Genomic DNA, 21,748 nt, shown 5'->3' on the forward strand with positions numbered 1-21,748 from the left:
GTTGTGTGTGTTTCCTCATAGAGAGGCAAAATTATGAAGGAACTTGACAGGCAGAGGAAACAACTGTGTATCACAAGGAATTTTTAACAGTTTTCATTTGTGAATAAAGGCTGCCTAAATGGGTGGAATATAGAATCTAAACTGCATAAAGAAGACTATCCTTACCATATACAGTCGTGCCTTGGATCCCAAACGCCTTGGCACTCGGGACGTTTTGCTCCTGAACACCGCAAACCCTGAAGTGACTGTTCCGGTTTGCGACAAGTTTTTTTGGAACCCAAACGTCTGATGGGGCTTCCACAGCTTCCGATTGGCTGCAGGAGCTTCAGCCAATCAGAAGCCGCGCTTTGGTTTCCGAATGTTTTGGAAGTCAAACGGACTTAAGGAACGGATTCCGTTCAGCTTCCAAGGTACGACTGTAATCTGTCATATAGAACAAATCATCTTATAGTTGATACTTAAATGAAATTCATTCAGTTTGAAGGCCTTGGCCTCTTTCAAAAGAGACATTTATCAGACTCTCATATTGAGATGCTTCACTTACCTGGGAATAAGTCCAGCTGAGCTCAGTGAATCTTGCTCCTGGGACAGACATGTATAGGATTGCATTGTTAGTGTATGTCTTGGGTTGCTTAAAACTTGTCTTTAAGGTACCAACTTATTACCAGTTACTTTCTTAGATGTGTTGAGTGGTCCATGAAGACCATCTAGCTCATTGAGGTTGTCCACAGGTTCTGATAAGTGCCAGATTTGCTATCACCACTGTTTCTGTTCCTGAAGTGCTAGAAAGTTTCCTGTGCGTCTAAATGCTATCTGTGCAGGTCTAGGTTACCATACAGTAACTAATGAGTTGTATTTCATTTAAGGTTTTGTATCTTTCATCTTCTTAGAACGTTGTTCCAGCTGAGGTATCACTTGTCTGTGTAGTAAAACCGGATGAATTCTGGGACAAGAAGGTTACACACTTTTGCTTTTGGAAAGAGAAAGATAGACTTGGCTTTGAGGTATGTATGTCTGCTTTTTCATTTGTCAGATGTGAACACCAAAGTTGCACATGCAACTAAGTAAAAATTGATTGCTTATAATAGCTACTAATCTACAATGCAATTACCAAATGATTCATTTGGCATCGCAATAAAACTCACTACAGTGGGTTTGCAGTACTTTGTTGTATTAGTTAGTAAGTGTAATTAGTCTGATCATTAGTTCAGACATGATCATTAGTTCAGACTTACCACGAGACCTTCAAAACATTTTCAATGATTATAGAACATTATCACTTGAAAGATAATACTTTACTGGCATGAATTTAACTAACTCCTGTTGTTAACCTATATTATAGTTACTCAGAATATTTAAGGTGGATTTTAATTTGTCTGCATTACAGTTTATTGTAACTATTTCTCACTGAACAACTCCTTGTGCCAGCACTTTGTCTTTTGATATTAAACAAGTGCAAAAGATTTGGACAGATCAAGAACTGAAACATGTTGACTTCAGACAGATTCAAGTCTTGTTCAAACCAAAGCAGGACTTCTCTGGCAGACTCCAAACCAAAGCAGGGATTGCCAAAGCGATTTGGGGAGATTCAAATGTGCAGACATTGTGCCTGCTAGAAGCAAAACTTTTATCTCCAGTCTTCTCTAAAAGGAAAATGCCAGGGTGGGGAAAAGATGAGGGAAAGTTCCTTTTTGACTGACAGGTCTCACATTTAATCAGAGGGAATGGGTTGTGTGTGTTGCTGTGTTGTTGTTTTTTACTAGAGCTGTCCAATCACAGTGCTTTGGTGAAGGGATGCTGAAATAATATATTGCTTGTTCTTGTATGTTCTGTGCTCTTTGCTAGTTTTGTTAGTGGTGCTTGCTTGGCAAATGCTCAAGTCCTTCTGCCTCTGTGCCACATACCTGCACATCTACTCTTGCCAAATCAGCTTTGAACTTTTGTTTCCTTGAGATTCAGTGGCATTTGGGCAGCGTTCAAGCCTGAAGGCACTTAGCCTTCTGAAATTTTGCAAACTACTTTCCTAGAGGCCCCTAGGATGCAATTTTCATAATAAAATTGGTTCCCACAAAAACCACAGGGAGTAGAGTCCCTTTTTGTTCTCTCTTCACACTTACCCCACCCCTAAAAAATCAGTTTTGAAGATGCTAAGCACAAAACCCCATGGAACTATTGGTGCATAACTTCATGGGCTTACTTGGAGAACCTTTCTTATGTACGTTCCCTTCATACAAACAGAACAACAGGAGAGATTCAGTAAATCCTTTATATTACCCCAGTCGGTTGCAAAGCCCTAAAGTCTATCTTTGCAGAAAAACTGTTGCAACTACCCTTTCGACATGTGACATGATTGATGCTCTTAGAAGATACTAAGAAGCTTGCAAATTTTATCCACTTCTGTCAGAAAAAAGATGTTGGGCTTCCTTTTTAAAGGTGCCTAGTCAAAAAGCCCCAGGACCTGTATCTCTTTAAATTGGCAGGGCTTGTGCACTCACAAGGGGCTACTATGCCTGTGAATTTCACCTAATTCCATAAAAAAAGAATAAGAAATACAAACATTAATAATAATGAAGAGGGAAGTTATAGCATTTTTTTAAAAATCAAACTTCCACATAATAGTGAATGGGGGAAGCACAAAGCTTAATTTATCTGAATCTGGATTCAGACTCAAACCTAATTAGGTTGTTTTCTGAATTGCTGAATTGGGTCTGGCAACATCTGGAATGCACCACGTTGGCTACCCTTGTCAAAGTGAAATACATATTTTGAAGTTGTTTTGTGGAGGTTTATCTAATGTCATCTGGGCCCTTGGTTTGCTTGTAATAATGGTAAAAATGGCAACCTTCTGTAGTTTGAAATTTACTTCTGATAAATGTTTTCCCCTATGACTGATCTGTCTCCTACTATGACTTGGCACTGACAATTTCCCAGACATAATTAACAGAATGCTTGAAGTAAAAATCTGATGTACTAATGAGCCTGGGATAATATTCAGATTCTAGCACTTTTAAGAAATGTGGGCAGTTTTTATTATTTGACTTGAAGGTCTAATTCAATATCAGTCACTTAATCATAAAAATGTATTCAATTAAATTTATAATGGAGAGGCTTTTAATTGAGAATTTTCAGTGGCCATGTGGATAATTTCTGCTGCTGTAGCTGAACCTCGATTATGAAGATAAAACCTTGTAAGTTTAAGTGATACAAAATTACTGCACTGAAATTTGCATGTGTTGGTTTCTGTAATTGAGTTCCACTATAGTCTGTTGAAAATGCAACAGGAAACTAGGGAACTAATTGGTGTGGTCTTTGTCTTCATAAGAATGTTACAAATGGATGTGATATGTTCACAATAAGGGATTTTCATGGCTTGAGTATGAACTTGTGACTGCAGTATAAATAGAAAGAAAAATGCTTTCACTGGACCTACTTTTGTGATGTTTGTGTAGATAAGCTTGCTGAGGTAATGCATTTCATATCATCTAGTAGCAAAGTGTATCCAATTGTTTTCTAGTGTAAGAAATGTCTATTCAGAATTAAGTCCCATGGGTATTGTCTTCAACAACATCCATGGCTTATCCGATGATGGCGCAGTCATTAACAAAATTGACAATTGCAATGATTTTATGAAATTTCCATTTCTTTCAAGGATAAAGAGCTTGCTTGCTATTTCAGCAGAATTTCATTAACATGAGCGGAATTGCAGCTGTCTGTTGATATGAAGCTCTTGGTAGAAAGAAGTAAAACCACTGGGGAACTGAATAGAGCAGGGTTAAGCCCTATCACCACCGTTCTTGCTAGCCATGAATAGCACCATAGGGGTGGCCATAGGAAGCCAAAAGGGAAATAAGAGCCCTCAGGCATAAATTATTGATGCTGTTTGTCTGTGCCACCATCTGTCCAGTTATATCTTGATTCTCAAAGAAGCTTCATCTTTTCACTATAAATTGATATTGCAACCAAGTCTGTTGCCAAATAAGCCATTTGCACTCAGGTGTTTTTTCTTTTTATTTTCACGATTCTCCCTGCCCCCAAAATTAATGTAAGAAATGGAAACTGTAATATTGTATATAGCCTTCCTGTTGTTGACACTAAAGCATCTTCACATCTTGTGAAAGGAAGGTGTAAATTCGCATAAGGAGCAGGAAAAAGCATTTGGTGTGAATGGCTTCCGTTTGGAAAAGATAAGATCTGGTATAATAGCAGTGGTTAATGTAATTTCTGAGGGGAGAGTAGCTTGAGATGCAGATGCAAAAGATAGATCAAACTAAAAGCTGTTAATGCCTAGGGCATTGTTAACTGAACAGTTTGGAAATTATTTTAAAAAAGCAGCATGGTGTCCAAATTAATTTTTTTACCATGAATATGTTTAAGGATATCTACATTAATTAGGGGGGAAGCATACTTTCTGATATGGGACGTGGGTAGCGCTGTGGGTTAAACCACAGAGCCTAGGACTTGCCGATCAGAAGGTCGGTGGTTCGAATCCCCGCGACGGGGTGAGCTCCCGTTGGTCGGTCCCTGCTCCTGCCAACCTAGCATTTCGAAAGCACGTCAAAGTGCAAGTAGATAAGTAGGTACCGCTCCGGCAGGAAGGTAAACGGCGTTTCTGTGCGCTGCTCTGGTTCACCAGAAGCAGCTTAGTCACGCTGGCCACATGACCTGGAAGCTGTCTGCGGTCAAACGCCGGCTCCCTCGGCCTATAGAGCGAGATGAGCGTGCAACCCCAGAGTCGGTCACGACTGGACCTAATGGCCCTTTACCTTTTGTACTTTCCGATACAGTCACACCTTGGTTGTTGAACACCTGTACATGTACGTTTTGGCTCCCGAACTCCGCAAACCTGGAAGTAAGTGTTCCGGTTTGCGAACTTGTTTGGAAGCCGAACATCCAACTCAGGTTCCATGGCTTCTGATTGAGTGCAGGCATCGGAAGCCGCGCGTTGGTTTTCAAACTTTTTCGGAAGTCGAACGGACTTCCGGAATGGAATCCGTTCGAGAACCAAGGTATGGCTGTGTATGCAGCCTGGCCATGAAAAAGGTGAGACCATTTGAAATGTGAAACATTTTGCTGATGCAGGTTGTTGTTGTTGTTTAGTCGTTTAGTCGTGTCCGACTCTTCGTGACCCCATGGACCAGAGCACGCCAGGCACTCCTGTCTTCCACTGCCTCCCGCAGTCTGCTCAAACTCATGCTGGTAGCTTCGAGAACACTGTCCAACCATCTCGTCCTCTGTCGTCCCCTTCTCCTTGTGCCCTCCATCTTCCCCAACATCAGGGTCTTTTCCAGGGAGTCTTCTCTTCTCATGAAGTAGCCAAAGTATTGGAGCCTCAGCTTCACGATCTGTCCTTCCAGTGAGCACTCAGGGCTGATTTCCTGAAGAATGGATAGGTTTGATCTTCTTGCAGTCCATGGGACTCTCAAGAGTCTCAAGAGTCTGATGCAGGTTACGTGTAATCATATTTCACAAGAAGGGTTCCACCTTCTTGTGAAGAATTGCTTTCTTTGATCGGGCCAGTTGGTATATACTAGTGCTGGGTCACTTAGTAGATTTTATTTTAAGGAGGCTGCTGAAGAGACCAGAGACCATCTTGGCTGTCTCTTAGTGCAGACCCAGGATCATCGAGCCTGAGCTTCCACTGCTGCTGCCCACCATTAAACCGCCATTGGCAGGATTGGCAGCAACAGCAGAAGATATATTTTATTCTCTTGTTAATTATGCTGTTTTAAATGTGCATTTTACATTTGACTTCCTTTAGTAATGTTTTCTTTTGAAATCACATACATATACGTATACGTATACGTATACATACATATACATAGAGAGACAGAAAGAGAGACTGGAACCTCTGTTGTCGCAGGTAATCTGTTCTGGAAGACCATTTGACTTCCGGAAACGTTCGACAACTGAGGCGCAATTGCCGGTCGTCTTCCGACTTCTGAGGCGCATTTGAAAATGGAAGCATTCACTTCCGGGTTGTCGGTTGTCTGAATTGTTCGGCTTCCGAAGCGTTCGACAACCAAGGTTCCACTGTAGTTAACTTTGCTGCATTGAATGTGCCTTCTGTAGTTGACTTCCTTTGTAATGCTTTATTTTGAAACCTTGTAATGTTTTATTTTGAAATTCTTAAGATAATATTTTACTTTCCTGTCAAGTATGTTACTTTGAATGTATACTTTATATTTGACTTTTTTCAGTAATGTTCTACTCTGGATTGTTTTATTTGATGGTTGAATATATTGTAAACCGCTTTGAGATTTTTTCTTAAAATTATAAAGTGCCGTAGAAATGAAATTAGTAGTAATAATTACTATAGTAAGCTGCTTTCCTGCTGAATTCATTGAGAGCAAGAAACCAAATGAAGCGGAATCTTTTCTATCACAGAAGTATTTAACAGGACAGAAGTATTTAACAGGACAGAAGTATTTAACAGGACAGAAGTATTTAACAGTATTTAACATTCTATCACAGAAGTATTTTCAACAGGAAAACGCTTCATTAAATTACTTTTTGTTAAAAAAAACATATATTGTTTGATGATGTTTAATTGCTACTTAGTGCACATAACTAGAAATTATGATAATATAATTTGGGAGCGCAACATATCCACTAGCCATGCATATAGCATGTACTCTCTTTTTCTGCAGGGAAAATGCAAATCAGTTGCTACCCTCAAGGTTAGCCTGCATTTTCCCAGGTGGTCCTCTCCTCCTTTGAGTCTAACAAAACTGTACTGTTGAAACTTAATGAAGATAAAAACTAGGCTAAGTGCAGATTGCTAATGAAATGTATTTTTAATCATGATCAACAAGTCATTCTGAAATGGCCAGGTGCTCAAATTGGAGTATAACGGGGGCGGCAATATTGTGTCCTCCAGATTTTGCGCATTACCATATTGGCCTGAATATAAGCCGCACCTTTAAAATTCGGGGGGGGGGGGGAGAGAAAAAAAGACAATACCTGAATATAAGCTTCTCCCCTAAAATTCTGCAGGCACTCACACCTGTTCCGTTTTACCGTATGTCTGTTTCAGCAGCGATGCCACAAAAGCCCATGTTTGTAAGGTTGTGAATTTAAGCCGCACTGTAACTTTTCACGGTTGGAATTGGGGGGGGGGAGTGCGGCTTATATTCAGGCTAATATGGTACAACTTAAGTCATCTTGGACCATTGGCCATGTGAACTAGGGATGATGGATGTTTGTTTACACAGCATCTGCAGGACATCCCCTTGGCTTTCCCTTGAATACATGGTAGCCCTTTTCCAGGGTTAGATTAAATATGTCTGCATAGCTGCTTTCATTGTTTTCTTTTTTTATCAAAAAGCGACCACAGGGGAGGGGCTGAGCAGTATTGGGACCTGGAACGGGCACTAACCTTTTGCTCCTGTTGTGGTCCCTATTGGAATTGGGATACCCTCAGTTCCGACTGTTTGCCCATGGGATCTTTCCTTCTGTCGTGAATAGCAAGGATGGGAGGGAGAAGGTTTGATTCTATTTTGGAGAGTGGTGGGAGTACTGAATTACAGATGGGCACGTACACTAGTGGCCAAAATTGTGGGGAAAGTTGCATTTCTAAAGTTTGATGGCTCATAACATCAATCTTTCTTTAAAACAATATCATACAATTATATATCATTAGACTGATAATTTAATGCAGAATACAATGCTACAAGGGATGCGGGTGGCACTGAGGGTTAAACCACAGAGCCTAGGACTTGCCGATCAGAAGGTCGGCGGTTCGAATTCCCGCAATGGGGTGAGCTCCCGTTGCTCGGTCTCTGCTCCTGCCAACCTAGCAATTTGAAAGCACATCAAAGTGCAAGTAGATAAATAGGTACCGCTCCGGCAGGAAGGTAAGCGATGTTTCTGTGTGCTGCTCTGGTTTGCCAGAAGCGGCTTAGTCATGCTGGCCACATGACCCGGAAGCTGTACGCCGGCTCCCTCGGCCAATAAAGCGAGATGAGCATTGCAACCCCAGAGTCAGCCACGACTGGACCTAACGGTCAGGGGTACCTTTACCTTTACCTTTACAATGCTACAAACCATGTTGAATGATCTTTGTTCTATCAAAAGTTATTGGCAAATAACCTATATCGTATCTAACAAGACTTGGAGTGAGAAGAGTTGACTGGTCACCTAGAAAGTGATGTAATAGCCCTGACTTGAATCCAATAGAAAATCTGTGGAGCCGATTAAATAAACTTGTCAGTCAGAAGCAACCAAGGAATAAAGCACGTTTGATAGAAGCAATCATGCAATTTTGGTTTCACATCAACACCTGGTGAACTTAAAATCCTTGGGTTCACTCCCTGGGATGCTGTTGTAGGACTTTAATTGTGGCAAAAGGTTTCCATGCTACTAACAGAGAGGGTGAGAAGTTATGAAAATACCCCTTATCATGGTTTTCTGTGTATAATTTCTGGTTATTTGGCTATAATGTTTGATAGAATAATGGTAATTCATCACAGTTTGTTGCAATATATTCTGCATTTAATTGTTTTTCTAATGATATATATAATCTGTGGTATTCTAAAAAAGAATGATGTTATGATCCACCAAACCTCAGAAACACAACTTTTTGTAAAAGTCCCCACAGTTTTGACCACTTAGTGTCTGTTGTAGCCTTGGATTTGTCTCAGTCCCCATCCTCGCTATTTTAATGAAAGAAACAGAAAAGCTATGCAGCATCAAACTTTGTGATAAATGTCATTTCTTGGTCCTCAGTGTATATATTTGACAGGAAGATTAACTTCAGTAATATTCTAATTGTTGAGTTTGGTCATGCAAGACAAAGGCTAGGCATATCCAATTTCTTGTATAACCTACGGCTCCCTTAGACTGGAGGAATGTTCATGTTATCAGAGTGGTTTTTGTATGACACAACTGAGTAAGGAGAGAGAACAATTTCCATTTTTTTAATAAATGAAAGTTGGGATTCTGTCAGAGTTGCCATTGCTGGCGGTGGTTGGGGGGGGGTACGGGGATAGGTTTCTCTCTGTTTCAGAAACAGACGCACTTTAAAGCTGTAAAAGCAACGCATTTTGTTAAGGTTTGTCTCCAACAAAACTTGTTTCACAATCCATGTATTGACATACTGAAATATTCATACTTAAATTTGCTTATGCTTTAATTGTAAATATTAATAATGAATCATGGGCACGCAACTGAGAGCTAGCAAACTGTAGCTCATAGTTATTTAGTACAAAATGCTTCTTTGTATACCGAACAGTAAATGAATTTAGGGATTGTAACATTTCAGGAATGGAGAAAAGGGAAGGTATTGACCAAGGCTGGAACTAAATCAGCCCATGGGTCAGCTTATGTTTTGAAACTTTGGCATATGTTTCTCTGCTGAGCTGAATGGACCGAAGGCATTTTGTAGGAGAAAAGCAGATGATGAGCTTCTTACCTCCCCCCCGTCCCCCCCAAGATCTCCTCCCCACTCCCACCCCCCCACCCCCGTTTCCCCCCCAGCCACATATTTTTGATAGGAAATACATGCCTGGAACTGGATGGATGTGGAAGAATCTGAGGAAAAGCAATAAAGACAAACATCACTGCCACCCGTCTGCCACTTCCTCCCGCAGATCGCTACTCCTAATGCTATACTGCATGATTTGTCTGCAAAATCTGTAGTTCCTAACTAAAGTTGCAATCCTAAATGCACTTACTGTTGAATTCAGTGGGAACTCTTTCTGAGTAAACATGCTTTTTGGACCACCATTCAGGAGCCACTGAGTTGATTAAGTGTGTGATGTTGTTGTTGTTAATGCCCATTTTAATTTACTTATACAGGTTATTTTAGTATCTGCCAATAAGCTTACACGATACATAGAACCATGCCAGCTGACAGAAGATTTTGGAGGGAGTCTTACCTACGATCATATGGACTGGCTGAACAAGAGGCTGGTTAGTTGCTTGGCAATTTTTTGTCTGTTCTTTTTCAGTACAGTTTTTATGGGAAAGGGGTGGTTGGAAATATTAATAGCTGTGTTAGATGTGTCCTAGCGGCATCAAAATGCTGGGGCAAAAAATGAGTCACCTGATATCACTGTGATCCAGTTTCCCACTCCTAGTATACATTAATTTCAGTCTGACTGAAATTTTGGGATGGCAGTTGCTTTGATTGCCCTATTTGAATTGCCCTGGGATCTGGATAGGAGGAATACATCCCTGTTGGTTCAGCAGCTTTCAATACCATCAGCTACAGTATCTTTCTGGATTGCCTGGAAAATACATTATTTTATTGTGGTTCTGGTCCATCTAGGGGAGTTACTTTCTGAAGGTGGCAGTGTTCAATAAGCCCCATTGCACCTGTTTCCAGGAAGGTGTGACCAAAGCACAGCCACTAATGTTTTGTTTAAATCAGTATTGGACTCGTGTACAAAGAGAGAACTGTCTTTGAAGAGTCTTTGGGAGCTAACAGTCCAGAAAGTAGCAGCAACAGTTCTTTGAGAGCGCAAGATGTCCATTTTACAACATGTTCCATGTTGTTTGTATGTGCCTTTGTAACTCACTTGTTATTAAACTGCTAGGCCTTAGAGATGATTTCCCAGTGTCAGGGTTGGAGCACTCAGACAGGCAATCCGTCTTCAAGCACGAGACTGTAAAAATCAATTGCAGTAATGGTAACTATAAATATTTTACATAGGCATTTGAAAAGTTTACAAAAGAATCTACATCTTTACTGGATGAGCTTGCCTTAATCAACAGTGGAAATGATAAAGGAAACCAACAGGAGAAGGACAGGTAATTATTTTTCTTGTTTCTGTTAACAATTTATTAGTAATTAAATCCTTTGACTATAAACTCTAGCTCACGGAAGGGACATAGGTGCTTTCAAAAGCAACATTGGAATGGAAATAGTTTGTGTAAAAGATCCCTGATGTTTCTGGCTAGGATACTGAACTTTTTTAAAATACAAAAACAAAACACCTCTGTCATACAGAAATCCAAAACCCACCATCCTAACATCTTTCATGTGCAGTGCCAGTCTGGAATTGTGGCTATTTATCTTTGGCTTAAAGCTAGCCAGAAAGTAGGGTTGGTTATGTCTACACTGCTAGGAAAGTGCTTCAGTGCAGCTGTTGCCTTTTCTACATTTGTGTTCTATTTTTTGCTCTTTCTGGTGTCCCCAAATTTGAATTTCTGTTTGTATCTAAAGGTAGTTTTTATCATGGAACCATTTGTCACTCCCTAGGAATGTATAGCTGTAGTTTCTAGTTCCCGTTATCTTCCTAGGTCTCCTTAAATTGCATTATTTCAGTCTCTGCCAGGTTGTGAGATGTGTGGATTTTAGGTGGCAATGACACTTGCTTTTTCCATGGAGACTACTGGGGTTCCATTTGTGCAAAATATTATTTCTTTCTCCTTGCATAATGGAACACACACACCCCAGCACACCTGCTGCATCTGTTTTGGGAGTCCTCCTGACCCTCCAGGGGTGGTGTAGCGGGAGGAGATGTGGAGAATCTCCTTGAATTAAGCACTAATCCTTGTGCTAATGTAGAAAATGTAGTTGAGTACTGCTATCAGTTAGGGTGTGTCTTACTAGTTGTTGTTTTTCAAGATTGAGAATGTCTGGGCTATTTTTATCTTGTATGAAAAGTAACTGAAAAGAAAAATAGCCTACGGTGTCAAGTATGCCAACATTTCTGAAACTTTGATCCCTCTTCGTCTCTTTTTCTTTTTTGGCATTGCCAAATATGGTTTTAACAAAGAAAATGATGCCAAGTAAAGGAAAAAATGTGAAATTTTATTAGAATGTTTTATAAAAGTCAAGCTACAGTGGTGCCTCGCAAGACGAAATTAATCCGTTCCGTGAGGCTCTTCGTATAGCGGTTTTTTCGTCTTGCGAAGCAAGCCCATTGACAGCTTAGCGGATTAGCGCTATTAGCGGTTTAGCAGCTTTTAGCGATCAGCTGATAAGTGGCTTAGGAAAAGGGGGGGGGGAACCCACAGGAACTCGCAAGACATTTTCGTCTTGCAAAGCAAGCCCATAGGGAAATTCGTTTTGCGAAGCGCCTCCAAAACGGAAAACCCTTTCGTCTAGCGGGTTTTCCGTCTTGCGATGCGTTCGTCTTGCGGGGCACCACTGTATATACTTGTGTTCAGTGCTTGAAACTTCAGTTATCAATGTTAAGTAAGTAACAGCCATTTACCTTTCTATTTCAAGGTCTATAGACTTGAATTTCCTTCCATCCGTTGATCCTGAAACTGTTCTGCAGACAGGTATACCCAATAAGGCATCGTTTTTCTTTACTTCATGGATTTTGTGAATTGTTGTGGATATGGGTAGTATATAATGTTAAAGCTTTGTTCTTGGTGTATTAGACTTGTTCTTGGTGGAGGAGTGTTAACGAAACAGAATACCGTATTTTTTGCTCTATAAGACTCACTTTTTCCCTCCTAAAAAGTAAGGGGAAATGTGTGTGCGTCTTATGGAGCAAATGCAGGCTGCGCAGCTATCCCAGAAGCCAGAACAGCAAGAGGGATTGCTGCTTTCACTGCGCAGCGATCCCTCTTGCTGTTCTGGCTTCTGAGATTCGGAATATTTTTTTTCTTGTTTCCTCCTCCAAAAACTAGGTGCGTCTTGTGGTCTGGTGCGTCTTATAGAGCGAAAAATATGGTAATAAGTGTTATGAATATCTTCCTTATCTACTTAAAAGTACATTTCCCTCCCTCCCTCTGCTGTACTGCTCTTCCATTTCTGGGAACCGCAGCTGTAGAGAAATATTCTGCTCTCCTTTTCTGTTGGAATTATTAATCAAGCTCTGAGAATGCCACAAAGACAATTAACAATTTAAGTTATTTTATAAATAATCAAGTGGGAAGCATAATGGGGAGCATATACTTCGACATATGCTTACTTAAATTTTTTATTATGGATATGGAAAAAGAAAATGTAGACTTTGGGCCTACATTAAGTTTCCAGTGCAACAATTTTTTGGCTCATCCATTCCTTAGGATCTGGGTACCATTCCTCAAGGAAGTACAGTTGTTTATTTAGGGATTGTTTCATTTTTGCAGCATATCTGCAATTGGAGTCAGTGGGAACATTAAACGTTAGCTCTTTATTGTTGAAACTGGTGCTCAGTATCATTTTTTTTAAAAAAATCATATAATCTATATCCCTTGCTTTTACATTAATGGCTTACAAGTTTAAGAAAAGTAATGAATAAAAAAAATTGTCGTTGTAACTTGGACTGCTATCTGAAATGCAGCTGTGTGAATGCCCAGGCACCCACTGGATAATGTCTTTGACATCACTGATCAGTGTATCTTCTACCCAGTGTCTCTATGACTCTCCATATTATACCCTCACTAAGCATCTCTCCGGTGCAAGGGTTACTGCAAATTTGTGAAGCGTTCCATATTTTCATATACAGAAGATTTTTTTATTATTATGCTGTTACTGTCACCCCCGAGGGAAAATTGCATAGGATCTGAAAGTGATTTATGATAACCCATAATACAAACAACCCCCCTTTCACTTTTAGCCTACCACAAGCCATCTTCCTTTTATCTCACGTCTTTTACACCCTAGTTCCTTTTTTTAACCTGTCTATGCCACATCTGAGACACCATTTGAATGCTTAGTTTTAATTCTTCAACCATTCAAGGTCATGAGCTGTTATCTGAATTGCAACAACGCCGCTTTAATGGTTCGGACGGAGGGGTTTCGTGGTCTCCCATGGATGACGAACTGCTTGCTCAGCCCCAGGTTATGAAGCTGCTAGACTCACTCAGAGAACAATATACACGGTACCAAGAAGTATGCAGGCAACGGAGCAAGCGCTCTCAGCTAGAGGAGATTCAACAGAAGGTAATGCAGGTAGGTGCCCCAAGCTCCACTTGGCTTATATCATTTATTGTTAACTGGGCATCCAGTTGGCTCGGTCTAGCAGATTATCTTACTCTTCTGCACCATCTTCTTCTTGTGTATGAATACAGCCAGATTATAAGTATCGGTAGAGTTTCCCCAACCTCACTTAAAAACTCTGGCTGCTCAATACATTCCATTAAATAAGCGGCAGTGTAGCAGGGACACGGGTGGCGCTGTGGGTTAAACCACAGAGCCTAAGACTTGCCGATCAGAAGGTCGGCGGTTCGAATCCCCACGATGGGATGAGCTCCCGTTGCTCGGTCCCTGCTCCTGCCAACCTAGCAGTTCGAAAGCAAGTCAGAGTGCAAGTAGATAAATAGGTACCGCTCCGGCGGGAAGGTAAACGGTGTCTCTGTGTGCTGCTCTGGTTCGCCAGAAGCGGCTTAGTCATGCTGGCCACATGACCCGGAAGCTGTACACCGGCTCCCTTGGCCAGTAAAGCGAGATGAATGTCGCAACCCCAGAGTCGGTCACGACTGGACCTAATGGTCAGGGGTCCCTTTACCTTTACCTAGCAGAATACACTGAGGACTCATGCTACTAGATGTGGTCAGTAGCTTGGAATAAAGGCTTTTAGCTATCCGTGTGTGTGTGTGCGCGCGCGCGCTTATACCACCCATCTGTTTCTTTATTGAGACAGTGTCCCTCACGACACGAGACCTACAGCCTTGTCACTGTTGGTCTTCCCCACTTCCAGGTGTGACTTTGTTCTGTCATGTGACAAAGCAGGTTACCTATAGCTCAGCATTTGGGCTGGTTTTGAAGCTTTCTTACATTGTTGGGATATTACAGAGCAGTCTTAATTGCACCCACTTAACTTGTGGTGTTGTCAAAGCAGTTAATAATGCCGATTTGTTTCTGGTAGATTTTGGGTTCAACTACCAATAAAATTGAACGGAAGCAACTACAAGCTAGTAAAGCAAAAGTCATTGGGTGGCTCTTGCTTCTTCTTTTAAATAGTGATTTAATATAAGCAAGATAATTAGTCTATCTAATGATTAATAGATAAATAGGGTTAGCAAAATCCAAAGAATGGTTGTCATACAAGGCTCTTCCTGAGTAGAATGAGTAAAAGCCCGTCTAATGAATTGTGTGCTAGAAGGTCATGAAGGGCTGGGCTGGTGCTTTGGAAATCGGTATGTAATTGATGCTTTCAACACTTCTTCAGACAATGTCTCTGTCGAGATAATAAAGGAAATGAAATCAATTCATTTATTTCCCCAGGCCTATTATTTGAAATGGAATGTGTTTATATTTTAGATGCTATGCACATGAACCTTCACCCTTTTAAATACTGGAGAGGCAGGAAATCAAAATATTCCACTTCACAGTATTCTAAAATAATCATTTCTTTCACTTTTAAATCTCTTTTTAAGTGTCTTTTTTTTTAAAACAGTCAGACATGGATATTACATAGGTATAAAAGAAACAAAATATTATTTCTGTGGTAACTTGAGCATTCGAGTCATCTGAGCAAATATGGGCTGATTGGAATGAGGTTTATAACCTAGTTTGGCAAACTGCCATCATTAATGCATTTAAATAGACTTGTTTACTGGGGCATCAACCTCAATTTGCATCATTCTGATTAGAAATTGTCATCCATTTGCTCTGCCTGTGTTACTGAAGTTGCATGGTAAATGAATTGAACTTTTGCAGGCAAAGAAATTGAGCATTCATCTATGTTTTTATTTAGAAGATATCTGCAGAAGATATCTAAATGGGGAGCCAGGAGGAAGACCTCTCTTTTTTTTTTGGAAAAAAATATTCTAAAGATCTTTGGAGCAGAAGTGTTCAAAAATCATATTGTTAAGCTAGCTGCCCAGGTATATTAGAAGTATATGTCTTCTTGGTGATAAAAAGAAGAAACTGAACTAAGAGAAATAGAAACAGGACGATGCCAAGAGATGATTTGCAGTATCATTTGATAATTACTGCAGTAGGAGTTTTCTTTCTTGCTGTTTAGTAACTGTAAAATAGATAATCACTAGCTTAGACTAACTGTCCACATATCAGGTGTATGGTTGAGGTGTCCTCACGTGTATTTTTGTGGTGCAAGCAACAAGTGGTTGCCTTATTATTACTGTTACTATTATTTGTACCCTGCCCATCTGATTTGCTTGCCCCAGCCACTGAGAAGCTTCCAACATAATATACAGAAACAACACAACAGAACACATTAAAAGCACCTCAGTACAGGGCTGCCTTCAGCTCTCTTCTACAGGTTATATAGTTATTCATCTCCTTGACATCTGATGGGAGGGTGTTCCACAGGGCGGGCGCCACTGCCAAGAAGGCCTTCTGCCTGGTTCCTTGTAACTTCACTTCTCACAATGAGGAAACTGCCAGAAGGCCATCGGAGCTAGACTTCTGGCTTGTATGGCAACTTTTTGACACTTCCCCCCACCCCCACTTCCTTATTACTAGTTTCTCCCTAGTTCTGATTGTAAAACGTGTGGAAGTTTCAAAAGTACACAGTGCAGGATGCTGCTGTAGAAGTGGGCGAAGGTGAAAAGAATCAAAAGGTTTAGGCTGTATGTTCCTACCAGTAGTGGTGGGGCAGTGGCGCTTACCTAACTTCTGATTGATGGCTGCTCCTTACCTGGAAGTAGGTGAGCAGGGGTGAGGTCATCATGGTGCAAACACACCTGCAGGAACACCAGATTGAATCTGCCTGTGCATTTGGGAAGTCTCAGGTGAGAACAGCCACCCCACTATACTGACAGCTGCCAGTGCCAATCCTCACAAACGCGCGGAACAGCCTTTGTCATCCATTTTCCTTTCCATATTTAGGAGATACAGCCTGCATGTTATTAGTGTCCTAGTGTGTTTCCTCTTGAACACCTTTATCTCTTGTGTGTCCATTGGTTGGAAGCTGATAGTTCTCATTTTCTGTTGCCGTACATGTAGGTTAGGCCAGAAGGATCATTATGATGGCTTATGTAGTGCGAGGTAGGAGCCATCGCTCCGAAACCAATTCTGACAAATATTTATCCAGCCCCATCTGTTCTGTTTTGACACCTGCCATTTAAGGCCTCTGTTAAGCAACCTGCAAATAGCCTGCAATAAAAGAGCAGCAAATAGTGTAGCAGATACTGATATTTATCCCTAAACACACAGTCAGGTGGTGTAGTTCTGCAAGTTAGAACAATTTAGATTTCAGCAGGGGAACTAAAGAATCCACACACACCCTGGTTTTCTTAAAGAAGCCAGCTTTTCATCTTACCTACTAATACAGATATGAACTGACAAAACAGTGAATGAGCCAGATATCTTCATGCTCTGTTTCTAATGTGAGACGACATATTATTAAGGTTCACAAAGAAGACATTCTTCCCCCGAAAAAGCATTGGGAAATGTTTGATTAGTTTTGCTGGGTCTGCTAGCTTATGCACCTAAAAGGAAGTAAGGACCCCCGCTGCCTTTATTTATCTTGAGGTAGCGAGCACGTTGCCGTTAAAAGCGAACTTTATTTTGAGCAAAATCTGAATAACAATAATTTCTTTTAAAAATCAGTCTCGATCGCGTGGGTTTAATTATTTGCTGTGGTGAAAATGTTGCTGTTTTGATCAACAGGTAGTGAACTGGCTTGAAGGACCTGGCACAGAACAGCTTAGAACCCAGTGGGGGATAGGTGATTCAATTAGAGCCTCACAAGCTTTGCAACAGAAACATGAAGAGATTGAAAGTCAACACAGTGTGAGTTTTCATTTTCCCGAGGAAGTTGCTGCATGATTGTTCTTATATATAATTCATTATGTGCAACATTTTCCAGTGACATTTTTCTAGCAAATTTTAGACAGTGATTTATGAGCTATATCAAACTGCACCTATTCTTCTGCAACAGACTGTGTTGGTGATCTTAATCATTGTTAATTAAATTCTAATGTCATGGCAGTATACTAATTTTTATTCTTTTAAAGGAGAGTGATCGTGTTTCTGATGAGATTGGAAACACAAAAAGGAAGCATTGATTTAGGAGTAATATATGTCATCTTTTCTTTCTTTCTGGGAGCCACTTATTGTAATTACTTGAATGCTGAGTTTTAAGATCATACATAATCTCGGAGCATAGATTGTTTGATGACTGGCAAAGGCAGATTTTGTTTTTCCAGGAGTTCAAACACTGGAGTATAGAACATATTGGGGTTAATGTGAACTGAATGGAGAATTGGGAGGGAGGAGACTACTCTGACCACTGTCTACATTCAGTAGACATCATGTTCTCTAATAGGAGGATGTAGGGAATGGCATTCATTCTCCAGTCAGTGTGTATCACCTCCATATCATTGTGAATGACAGTAGCATTGCACACACTGACCAGTAAACATGCATCATCTTGCATTGAATTATATGCATAGTGAGTGGACAATGTGTGATATACCCTGTTAGTATCCAGCAATCTTTATATGTTGTTGTTGTCATTTAGTCGTTTAGTCGTGTCGGACTCTTCTTCGCCCCATGGACCAGAGCACACCAGGCACTCCTGTCTTCCACTGCCTCCCGCAGTTCGGTCAAACTCATTCTGGTAGCTTCCAGAACACTATCCAACCATTTCATCCTCTGTCGTCCCCTTCTCCTTCTGTCCTCCATCTTTCCCAACATCAGGGTCTTTCCCAGGGAGTCTTCTCTTCTCATGAGGTGGCCAAAGTATTGGAGCCTTAGCTTCACAATCTGTCCTTCCAGTGAGCACTCGAGGCTGATTTCCTTCAGAATGGAGAGGTTTGATCTTCTTGCAGTCCATGGGACTCTCAAGAGTCTCCTCCAGCACCATAATTCAAAAGCATCAGTTCTTCGGCAATCAGCCTTCTTTATGGTCCAGCTCTCACTTCCATACATCACTACTGGGAAAACCATAGCTTTTACTATATGGACCTTTGTTGGCAAGGTGATGTCTCTGCTTCATATATCCCACATCATTTCACTGAGCAATATAAAAAGTGCCCTACTGGTTCTGTTCATTCTCCACAACATCCAGATCACGTGCCGGTGGTCAGTTCTACCATTTTATTTCCTGTCTTTGGAAGAAAGCTTAAAATTTAATATTGTTAAAGGTTGGTATAAAATGTAAGCTTGTTATTCATTTACTGAAATGATTAAAAAAATATTGCAATGCAGTTAGTTGCTGACCATAGCACCTCACAGTAGCTGAAGCCTAGTGGTCTGCAGCACCAGTTTCACAGTGACTAGAAAACGTTTTGCAGTCTACAGCAAGTTAGGTGGTTCATTCTTATTTAGTCACCTGGCTCCTAACTTGCCTGTGGAGGTGTTCGATGAAAAGGAGGTTCATGGCCACAGACTGCAATGAAGCATCGTGAATAGGAAGTTTTGTTACTTCTGGTATACTATCCCAAGTGTCTCCCATTTTTCAGCCTGTATGGCCAGCACTAATTTTTTCTATCTTAACTTGTGCCTCGTTTACTCTTCTCTGGAATGAAGTGATCAGACCAGTTCCTGAAATCACAGAGCCAGTTTCTTCTTGGTACTTTGCCATAACAAAGAGAGATTCAAAGGTACCCTTAACCTTTTGAAGTATTAACATTTCATAAAGCCCAATAAATTGCAGGTAGTTTTCTTAGCCAATAATCTTCCTTCTGGCCAGAGTTTCTCCCTCTCTGCTTGTTCAGCAGCAGCCAGAGTTGCTAACCTTTTTTGACGCAAGGCTTACATTCACTTTTGGCCACTTACTAGCATGTGTGGTCAAGACACACAGCCCCACCACCTCAGCTGATCGTACAGATCAGATCAGGAGGGTTAGCGCATCCACCCCACTCAACAAATAATCAGTATGACTGGGTCAAGGTAGTTTTCCTAATCAGAGTGCTCAGCTGAGTCTCCTACTTCTTTTCCCCCTTTATTTCCAGTATTGGTGAGGTCATAAGAGGTAAAATATTAAAAATAAAAAAATTGGGGCGGGGCTGGGCTGATCCAGTCCTCGTGCCAAGACTTTTTAATTACTCGCTTATTTATTAAATTTGAGTTGTTTCCAACTAACTCATTCCATCAGCACAAGGATTTCTGCTTGCACAACAAAACTCTGTGCCATCAAAACCTGTTCTGGGTTTTTCTCCAGCCACGTGGAGCAGATTTGGTGAGGGTGCAGGGCACGTGAGGGAAGGGGGAGTTTTGTTATATTTCTGCTGACAGAACAAATTGGTTGGATATTGCCCCTTATTTCCTGCCCCTCGTCCCCAACCAATCGGAGTCTGATTGAACCACATAGTAGATCCAGTTCATTACTTAAAACACTCAAGATGGGTTGAATGAGGATTAATGTAGACTCCTTTGTTAGCTTGGTCAATAAGTTATATTGTTTCTTTAGAAGTTGTGTTGCATCCAGTATCTTGTGTTTTTGTACTTCAATCCACATTAACTGCATTGATTTTTGTAAAGTGAGTTCTTAAGATACTGGCAAGTTCTGACACTGCATTTCAGCATGACCATTAGTAGACAGTATGGCTTATGTCACAATACGTATGTCATCATGGACTCATCCTGCTGGGGCTGGGCTTCCAAGTTGTATTCTGCTGCTAATCTCCTAGTGTCAAGACACCAACGGTCAATGATAGCAGTGCACAATCTTCTGCCCTCTTCTTTTTGTTCCTTTTGGGAAAAAGTTATCATGGCTACCAAACTTCACAACAATAAGCAGGGGGGCTTCTTGTTGTGGGCCTACACAAATTAGTGAGAGGAGAGTCCCATGGACTGCAAGAAGATCAAACCTATCCATTCTTAAGGAAATCAGTCCTGAGTGCTCACTGGAAGGACAGATCGTGAAGCTGAGGCTCCAGTACTTTGGCCACCTCATGAGAAGAGAAGACTCCCTGGAAAAGACCCTTGGGAAAGATTGAGGGCACAAGGAGAAAGGGACGACAGAGGATGAGGCAGAGGATGAGATGGTTGGACAGTGTTCTCGAAGCTACCAGCATGAGTTTGACAAAACTGCGGGAGGCGGTGGAAGACAGGAGTGCCTGGCGTGCTCTGGTCCATGGGGTCATGAAGAGTCGGACTAAATGACTAAACAACAACACTGAGGAGGACAATTCTTCATAAAATCATTTGAAATACAAAACACTAAAATAAATCACATTCACGCTCAAGCATAAAAATGCAGCAGATTAAAAGCTGAATTTTTTGCCTTCTCTTAATTATTTTTCTTTGTGATGTCAGCAAACACCAAATCTTCTACAGCCAGGAGATGTCCTAATGTAGGGGAGCATTTTTGTTTTTTGAAAAATCTGTTTCCAAAAGTAGTGCACACAATGTCCAGAGATCATGTCAGTTGTATCCAAATAATTTTGTGGTGGCCCCAGCAACCTTGATTTATCTCCATCCAGTTATTATAGCAGCCTATTCCTGTCATCCTTGGGACACAGGTGGCGCTGTGGGTTAAACCACAGAGCCTAGCACTTGCCGATCAGAAGGTCGGCGGTTTGAATCCCCGTGATGGGGTGAGCTCCCATTGCTCCTGCCAACCTAGCAGTTCGAAAGCACATCAAAATGCAAGTAGATAAATAGGTACTGCTCCAGCGGGAAGGTAAACGGGATTTCCGTGCGCTGCTCTGGTTTCACCAGAAGCGGCTTAGTCATGCTGACCACATGACCTGGAAGCTGTACGCCGGCTCCCTCAGCCGATAAAGCGAGATGAGCGCCGCAACCCCAGAGTCGGCCACAACTGGACCTAATGGTCAGGGGTCCCTTTATCTTTACCTTTATTCCTGTCACACTTGCAACAAAGTGCCCCAGAAATGCTGGGAAATTATCTAGATCTGGAAGTCTTTGAGGAGGACCATTGTTAACAGGTTCCCCATACCTACAGAGACCTTTAAAGGTAAAGGTAAAGGTTCCCCTGCCCGTACGGGC

General features: G+C 41.2%; 1 protein-coding gene and 1 long non-coding RNA gene across 4 annotated transcripts in view; one reads left to right on the top strand and one right to left on the bottom strand.

Annotated features, from left to right (window-relative positions):
• Window positions 1-21,748, bottom strand: part of LOC307220637 — a 165,391-nt gene that overhangs the window by 142,329 nt on the left and 1,314 nt on the right. The window contains exons 2-3 of one of the 2 annotated variants that reach the window (XR_013841014.1): window positions 21,596-21,708; window positions 14,339-14,390 (exon numbers count right to left, since the gene is read on the bottom strand). This is a non-coding gene — a long non-coding RNA (uncharacterized lncRNA). Of the gene's footprint in view, window positions 1-14,338; window positions 14,391-21,595; window positions 21,709-21,748 lie in introns of those variants that run through there. The other variant, XR_013841013.1, reaches the window with a different exon arrangement.
• SESTD1 (SEC14 and spectrin domain containing 1) overlaps window positions 1-21,748 on the top strand; it is a 55,112-nt gene that overhangs the window by 20,217 nt on the left and 13,147 nt on the right. The window contains exons 6-11 of one of the 2 annotated variants that reach the window (XM_079978404.1): window positions 891-1,004; window positions 9,796-9,909; window positions 10,652-10,749; window positions 12,176-12,231; window positions 13,623-13,825; window positions 17,462-17,584. In XM_079978404.1, the coding sequence (XP_079834530.1) occupies window positions 891-1,004; window positions 9,796-9,909; window positions 10,652-10,749; window positions 12,176-12,231; window positions 13,623-13,825; window positions 17,462-17,584 (708 nt within the window). Of the gene's footprint in view, window positions 1-890; window positions 1,005-9,795; window positions 9,910-10,651; window positions 10,750-12,175; window positions 12,232-13,622; window positions 13,835-17,461; window positions 17,585-21,748 lie in introns of both variants that reach the window. The other variant, XM_079978403.1, reaches the window with a different exon arrangement.

The sequence above is a fragment of the Podarcis cretensis genome (genome assembly GCF_951804945.1).
Source record: "Podarcis cretensis genome assembly, chromosome: 1".
In the NCBI taxonomy this organism is placed as follows: Eukaryota; Metazoa; Chordata; class Lepidosauria; order Squamata; family Lacertidae; genus Podarcis; species Podarcis cretensis.